At 34.3% G+C, this 8,240-nt stretch overlaps 1 protein-coding gene across 1 annotated transcript in view; it reads left to right on the plus strand.

Moving 5' to 3' along the window:
- Positions 1-8,240, plus strand: part of LOC103600136 (teneurin-3-like) — a 71,672-nt gene that overhangs the window by 48,293 nt on the left and 15,139 nt on the right. The window contains exon 4 of the mRNA XM_008584362.1: positions 5,794-5,916. Coding sequence (XP_008582584.1) covers positions 5,794-5,916 — 123 coding nt within the window. The remainder of the gene's footprint in view (positions 1-5,793; positions 5,917-8,240) is intronic.

Below are 8,240 nucleotides of genomic sequence, written 5' to 3' on the forward strand. Positions count from 1 at the left end.
TTTTTTTTTTTTTTTTTTTTTTTTTTTTTTTTTTTTTTTTTTTTTTTTTTTTTTTTGTCTTTTGTCTTTTTCTGTGTCCGGCAACGGATCGCAACCCTCAGTGTTGCCCCCGTACCGGACCGGGGACCGGCAACTGGATTGCAACCCTCGGCGTTGCCCCCGCGCCTCGCTCAGCCAGTGAGCGGGAACCGGTCTGTATGTGGGATCCGAACCCTCGGGCGGGAGCGCCGCAGCGCTTCCCAAGCGGCGCACTTATCCAGTGCGCCACCGGGCCGGCCCCCATTTTTTGAGGAATCACCATAACGTTTTTCCATAGCAGTTGCAATATTTTACAATCCCACCAACAGTGCATAAGGGTTTCATTTCTCTACATCCTCACCAAAACAAATTATAATGTTTTTAAACAACAGATCAGTCTGGGAGGACTGTGCACTGACAGTCATTAACACAGTTTCTGAATCTGTTTAATCATATTGCTTTCCTCCTGACACCTGAAATTGCACTGAAGGAAGCCTTCGTTCACTCTTTCCTTTTCCTCCTACCTGATGGAGTCGTTTACTATTCTTTTATTCTGCGTCTTTACTCTGTATGTGCATTTATTCTAGTTATCTCATGGGGCTGTCACATAGACAGCATAACTGCCTCACCTGCATCTTTATGGGAAGGAAAGCCTGGAAGCCTTATAGAGAAAAGCACTTGCAGTGAGGATTATAGGGAGGGTAAAAACATACATTGTTTAGCTATGCTATTTATTAGATGGATTACATTTAAATTATTATTTAAGTATAATATACATTTAGAAAAGTATGCAAATTGTAAGTGGAGCCACCTCCCAGATAGAATATTACCAGCACTCCAGAAGCCCTCTGTGGACTCTCTCAGTCATTACCTGTCCCTTCCTCCCTGAAGGTATGCACGGTGGTGACTTCTATTCCTCCCAGTTGATTTTACCTGCCTTTGAACTTTATACGTGAGGACTTATAAAGTATTCACTTTTTTGTGTGTGACTGGGTTCTTTTGTTCCATAGCAAAAGAGATTCATCCGTATAGTTGTATTTGGCAATGGTTCATTCATTTACGTTGCTGTATAGAATTCTGTTGTATGTCTATAGTGTAATTTATCCATTCTACTGCTGGCAGACATCTGGGTTGTTTTCAGTTTGGGGCTATTATGAATAATTCTGCTTCATGCCTTTTGGTGCTATGTGTATACACATTTCTATTGGATATTTAGACAGACTTTTGCAGACCAACTGGGGCCTTAACCACCATTTATAAGATCTGTAATATGAGAAAATACATTCCAGTTTTAAACAACTACCTTACAAATGATCTTGCAAAATACAACCATTTGTAGTTGGTAAAAATCTTGTATTTAGAAGCCAGATTTAACAAATGGACAACTTCTGAGTATATTTGCCATTGTAAAAAAAAAAAATAGATAAATTAACAATTTGTGTTAGAATTTTAAAATTTCTTTTACATAGATGCACATTTTAAATTCATAACAATTCAGATGAGTGGGAAATCTGCACAAGAAAGGAATGGTGAAGTAGGGTCAGGAGGTCTGGTATCATGAGTCTTCTTTTATACATGAACTTTTTAAAAGGCATTGGGTAAGTCACTGACACTCTCTCTGCCTACATTTCATCCCCTTACAACAGGGATAATGATCCCTGTCACACATTACATTATTAGACAATGATAGACATCAACATATTTTAAAATGTCAAAAACACATTGAACAGAAATATATTATTGCTTTCATCTACAAATTCCATTCTGCCTTAGATAACATTTTGGATATGAATCCAGTTCCCCCTCGCTAAAATCACCTAGAAATATGTGGAAATGACAATATAAAACTATGAAATATGATATCAGAAACAAAATTTTTTAAAGAGTAAACCTACATGAATATTATTTCTATAACTTTAAAATCCACAAGTGTAATGCTTATGTAATTTTTAAATTGTCGTTTTTAAGAATTTTGGAGTTATCCAAAAATAGCCTGTTCTTAATCTTATCACCATTGTAATATTACTGTAAAATTGTATTGTAAGACAGAAGAGTGGAAAAGCACTTGTATAGAAGAATAGTGCCTGGCACACACAAATCTTACCTGCCCACCACCCCCCGTCCCCAATATTGTCTCTGCCATTAGTTTCCTAGATGTAGTAGAGAAGCATTATCTGCAGCCTACAGCCATCAGAGAAGTTACATTTCACTTACTTCTGTGTGGATTTCCACACTCCACTAACCTTTGGTAGAATAGGGGGGTGTGTAGTGGTATGCCTTTTATCATCAGAAGGTCTCATCCACTGCCTACTGGCTTGGAACCTTCAACTATCAAAAAGTCTCCATTTTCTCAGATTTAAAAAGAAAAAATAATAATATTAACTTTCAACAAAGGCTTTGTGAAGATTAAATGAGATAATGCTGGGGAAGCACTAGCATAGTACCTGACACATAGTAAGTGTTTGTTCAAAGAATGTTTGAAAAAAAAAAATGATATTCAAACACCAGCACGAGGTTCCTGAGAACTGTGGCTGAGAACATCTAATATCGCTGGTAACCTGTACCTCCTCACCTAAGCTACATCCCCAGAGGGGTGCAGGACTCAGGAGCACGGAGCTCCTGGCCACACTTTCTACACCCTCCACTGGGACAGGTGTAAACCAAGGATCCACTGTACACATGAACAGTGGTAGCCAGTGCCTTTTCAAGGGGTCGAATCTGCTTTGCAGCTCAGGCATTGAAGAATTGGACTTATCCTTTTATTTTTTTTACACACGTATTCTATTTAGCTAATTTTTTCTTTATTTATCTTCCAAGATATCCCATGTACTTTTATACCACTGCTCAGTAATTTCTGTAGCATTCTTGACATGTATGAGTTTGTTGCCCCCACTTCTTTAACCTCTTTCATGCTCTTTAACTTTGCAGAGTCAATTCCACTAACACCCTGCATTTGTATAAAAATCTTAAGTTATATGTAATGAGTGTCAAGAGCTTCACTAAATATCGATCATCAACAATTTCAAAGTAGAGAATATCCTAAGACCAAACAACTTGTTCATTTCTGTTTCCATTGCAGTATTAAACAAGATATATTATTGGGTATGATTCTCATTGTTTAGCATCTTAAATAGAACCAGAATCCCATTTTATTGATATTTTCTGCAATTTAAAAAAAAAAAACATATAATAAGCTGCTGCCCATCTGGAGAAAAATAAAATAGCTCTCCCAACAAAAACATCACATTGCTTTTTAACATTTGACATCTGTGCACGATCCCATGGATTATCTCTACTCTTCAAAGTCTATTAAAACCAATAATATGAGCAAATCTATCATTCAAGAAGACTTGATGTTAAAAGATCACAATGATGATAAGTCATTTTGCATGGAAACTTTGACCTTTTTGGAATATTTATTGTTGCTATGCCAAAGTGTGTCTGTCAAACCTTTCACGGTATGCAGAACTAGCTCCCATTGTTTTGTTCAAAAATTGCTGAAGTACCTGAAACTCTGAAAAACGTTTGAAGTAATAAATGTTTAGAAAGCTCCTGACATTTTGCCACTCAAACACTATGTAATTTAATGCAAAATGACATATGAAGTTATACCTCTTAACAAGATAACAACTGTAAATTCAAGAATTCTATAACCTATTTCTTAATCTGTGAAAATCAGGAGTTTAAGAGGAATTGCAGGCAGAATGTGATTTAAGCAAAGAGTATGAGTATATACATTTGTTATAAAATACAGGGTAGAAGTAGCTATCTGCCTGTGCGTGGTATCCTTCTTACTGTAGTGTGCTGTTATGTCAGGTATTGTTAACAAAGGAATGTGGGACTGATAATAGAACGTCCTAAAACCGTTGAATTTTTTTTTTAATTCAGTCAATTATATAGAGTAATAGTGGAACTTTCATTCAACTATTTTTCATACAGCATTACACTAAAGCAGTCATTAATTCTTAGTTAATATGCTCTTCATTCCTAGCTATATATGTATTTGTTTTATATTTATTAACTTTTTCTTTAAATTACTATATTTTTATCCACAGCAGTGTCTTCTTAGATTTTAAAGTTTTAGAAAATAGTATTCCTAACTTTAATTCATTTATTTGACAGATGCTTATTTATACCTACTAGGTATCAGGCACCGTATCCTTATACATAATTTATATCCTATAAATGAGATAAAAAAGTGAACTATAACAATCTTAGGAAAGACACAAGCACCAGTGAAGGTAGGCTTCCCCAAAAGGTTGACATCTACCACCTGTGTGATGAATAGGTGTTTGATAGTGGGTGGGGAGCATTGCAGACAAAAGGGGCTATTTATCGAGAGGTGCCATGGTCTGGTGCAAATAGTTCAGTAATCTGAAGTCTAGAATAAATCAATGAAAAGGTTGTGTAGTAAGAACTGTCCTGCTATGTGTCAGCTATCCTTTCCATACTCTGTCTAGAACCTTCATATCAATTAAATAAGGTAGTTTTAACAAGCCTCATTTTTAAAGTAAACCTAATATTTAACGCTATTAAATAATTTATCCAAGGCTAAATCCTAGACTAAGGATTGAACCAAAATCTGTTTCCAAAGCCCCTGCTCTTTACACTGTGCCAATTTAATGTTGTTACTACATATATCAGATATAAATAAGGGCTTTTTGACAGTGGTAGTTATCACACTGCCTTGAACGATGCTTTTCAAACACTTTTATCTTTCTCCATCTCTCTGGCAAATTCTAGTAGGTATAGTGAGTAAAATAATGTCAAAAAACATCAAAAAATTTCTGTTGTGATATAGTATATGACCATCACTGAGTTTCCCTGTGGATATTTGACCTTTGTTAGGGATTAATACCTAAGCTTTATTCAATGACACACAAACGAATGTTCAGTAAGTATTAATGGTTAATATAACAGTGACATATTCTTTTAAACATTTTAGATAAATTAAGAAAAATAATAAACAATATATTAAAATTTTAAATTACATTCATAATTTAAAATTTATAATTATTTATATGTTCTTCTAGATTTTTTTAAATATTTTAAAGATTAGTGAACAGATTTATAAAATTTTAATAAATTTATAAACTATTTATACATTTATAAAATTATTATCATACCCACATCAGAAACTCACATGAAATTACCTTACACATATGCATGTTGTTTGATCTGTGCCATTACTGAATTGTATGTCATAAATTCAAAAATTACTCATCCTAAATTTAGAATATTCAAATTTTATTACATTTTGTATATCTGAATTCATTCTGATCATTTCATATACCAACAAATTTATCTGTGAGACCAGTTTTTTGCTTTCTACCTTAATCCAAATGTATAACATCATGTCTCTTGAGAACCTATAGGTGTTGCAACAGAGTATTATAAATTTGCAAGTGACCTGCAGTCAAATAAGTTTGGCAAAAGCTACCACAGAACATTCTACCACTTACTTACACAATGTTGAAAAATGGAACTTGGACAAACTAGAGCAAATAATGATTTATCTCTAAGTTTCCTGCTACCAATTAACTGAGTAATATCAAATCATTATTAAAGTGCTGCCATACTGCACTGCATTGCTATGTCAATTGTATTTGTTTGAGGAACTCTTTGTTTTATCATTTTTATTGCACAATTGTACTTGGTATTTCAGAAAATGGAAATTTTAATTTTACATGTGATTCTTGTTATAAACATTTTTACCATTTGCTATTGTAGCTAAAAGCAGCAGACCTTTAAACAACTTGTATTCTTTACCCCCAGCAATGCATCTATTTGGGCTCAACTGGCAGTTACAGCAGACTGAAAATGACACATTTGAGAATGGAAAAGTGAATTCTGATACCATGCCAACAAACACTGTATCATTACCTTCTGGTGACAGTGGTAAGAGAAAGAATTATGTTTTTCTTTTAAATCCCTTTTCCATAAATTTATTTTTACCCATGCTTGGGTCCAGTTTATATGGGAGAAGGAAAGGCTTTTGAAATTACAGATATCATCTTTGCATGAGTATTTTTTATTAATTTATTTGAAAGGATGGAACTTCACATTTTTGTTACCGGAATAATGACTTTCTGACTTCTGATCTGATGGCTAGGCTTTACTGCCTTTCCCTGCTGCAAGTGTGTACTGAGTTTTATTTTTAGTCTGCAAATAGATTATAATTCAGTGTGTCATCTCTTCTACTCCTGTTACCTTGGGTATAGTAAGTTTTCTTCATGCAGCTCGTATGTGGAGTTTGGAATACTAAATTAATTTTATTATAAAAGCTTTTAAATACAAAACACATTAAAGGATTATAATTTATTGACCTTTCCTCTGGTTGCCCTTTCTCTAAACCTTCAAGAGTTTGCACTTTGAGCTAACAAACACTGTCAAATCAATTGGCTCTGAATTAAAAATGGAATTTAAGAGATTAGAGAATGCTGTATTTCACTTTTCCAATATAAACACCCAGAAAAATGTCTACATAAAGATGTATATTTATATTATATATCTGTATATTATTTATATGTTTGTGTACGTGTACGCATGCATGTATATACACATCTTGGCGCTGGTATCCTCTGACTTTTTGCAAATATCCTAACTTTATATCTCAAAGCAACCCCATCAAGACACTCTTTCTGTCACCTGATAAATTATTTGCCTTCATTTCCCTAGCTCTTTTTCCTCTTCCCTTCTTTTTACCTAGGGTATTTGTATTCTACTTTGACATCAATTATGCCCATCCTCAAGGGGCTATTTTCTTCACAAGACTAGAAAGAAGCTATTATATATTTAATGAACATATATGTTGCTATTTTACATGTACCTATTTACTGTGATTAATGCTTTTTAACTCTTTTTGTTCTTTTTCTTCCTGTCTTCTGTTTTATTTTAACAACAATACTTTATAACATTTCTCTTCCTCCTTAAGGGGGTTGAGGAATTTTATAAGATGTTAGATTTTTGTCATAATAGTGAGTGCCCCCCACTCCCCATTCAGAACCTTTTTATACAAAGTTTTACATGTTCCAAAAGAACTATAAGCTCGTGACTGACATATCACCACACCTGAAATAAACAGTGGCAGTCACTGTACAGTGGACAAAAGGAGAGGTGACGAAAAGCTTTCTTAATTGAAACTGTAGGTTGGAAATTTCAATTAAGTAAATTTTAATTGCCATAAATAGTTGTTTAATTTTTTACTACGTTGATAACACACATATGAACAGATTAAGTAATTACACAGAAATTAAGAATATTTATTTTGGGTTTATATTGAAGTTTAGACTACGTCTTAAAGTGGATGGAATCGTCCACTGTGAAAGTGATCAAATGGCACTTATTAACCACAAATGCAGGGAACTTTTTTTACAGACTGGAGAAATTGTAATTATACTGAAGAGATAAATGCTTATTATGGATGTTTTATTTATTTTACAACATTCAAACCTTTTATTATGATTTAAATAGAAATAGAGTGTGGCTAATTAGTTTCACAGTACTTGAAAAACATGGTACTGAGAAGCCTGCAGATTCAAAGATACTCCCACAGCCTCAGTGCTGTTTCCTGGTATTTTGACAGGAAATACCTCTGCTCACCTCAGCATTCACAAGTTTATATTAAAATCCTTGCTCCTTCATCTGTTATCTTTGTAACCTTGTGCAAGGTGCTTAGTAGTTCAGATTTGCAAGAAAAATTTAGGACTACCCTAGAAAAGACTGTCTAGGATATCAGCCCCAGAGATTTGGAAGAACATCACATGACTATGGCTTCAGACGTCGCTGTGGAGCTAGAGTCTTCTAAAACAGTGTCTTTTGAACTATTGACCATGACGGCAATAAGAAATGCATGTTACATCATAATCAGCATACACACACACATATATATATATATGAAATATGTTTTCCAAAATAATACTTATTGTGTGAAGTTCATCCTGGTATTTTCTATTCTGTTTTATTGAGTTTTCCATTTTTAATCAATGCTAGTTGCAGCCCACTAAAATAATTCCATAATTTACAAAGGATTGTGGTCCACAATTTCCAAAACACTTCTCTGGTAGTTCCCTTCTCTAAGAGGGACTGAAGTTCCCCAGTGTGATCATAGAATGAATGTACTGCATACTGTTGGTGTATGCCTCTGGAGCAAGTGTGTGTGTGTGTGTGTGTGTGTGTGTGTGTGTGTGTGTGTGTGTGTGTGTGTGTGTGTGTGTGTGTGT

This window comes from Galeopterus variegatus, unplaced genomic scaffold (assembly GCF_000696425.1).
Source record: "Galeopterus variegatus unplaced genomic scaffold, G_variegatus-3.0.2 Scaffold3242, whole genome shotgun sequence".
In the NCBI taxonomy this organism is placed as follows: Eukaryota; Metazoa; Chordata; class Mammalia; order Dermoptera; family Cynocephalidae; genus Galeopterus; species Galeopterus variegatus.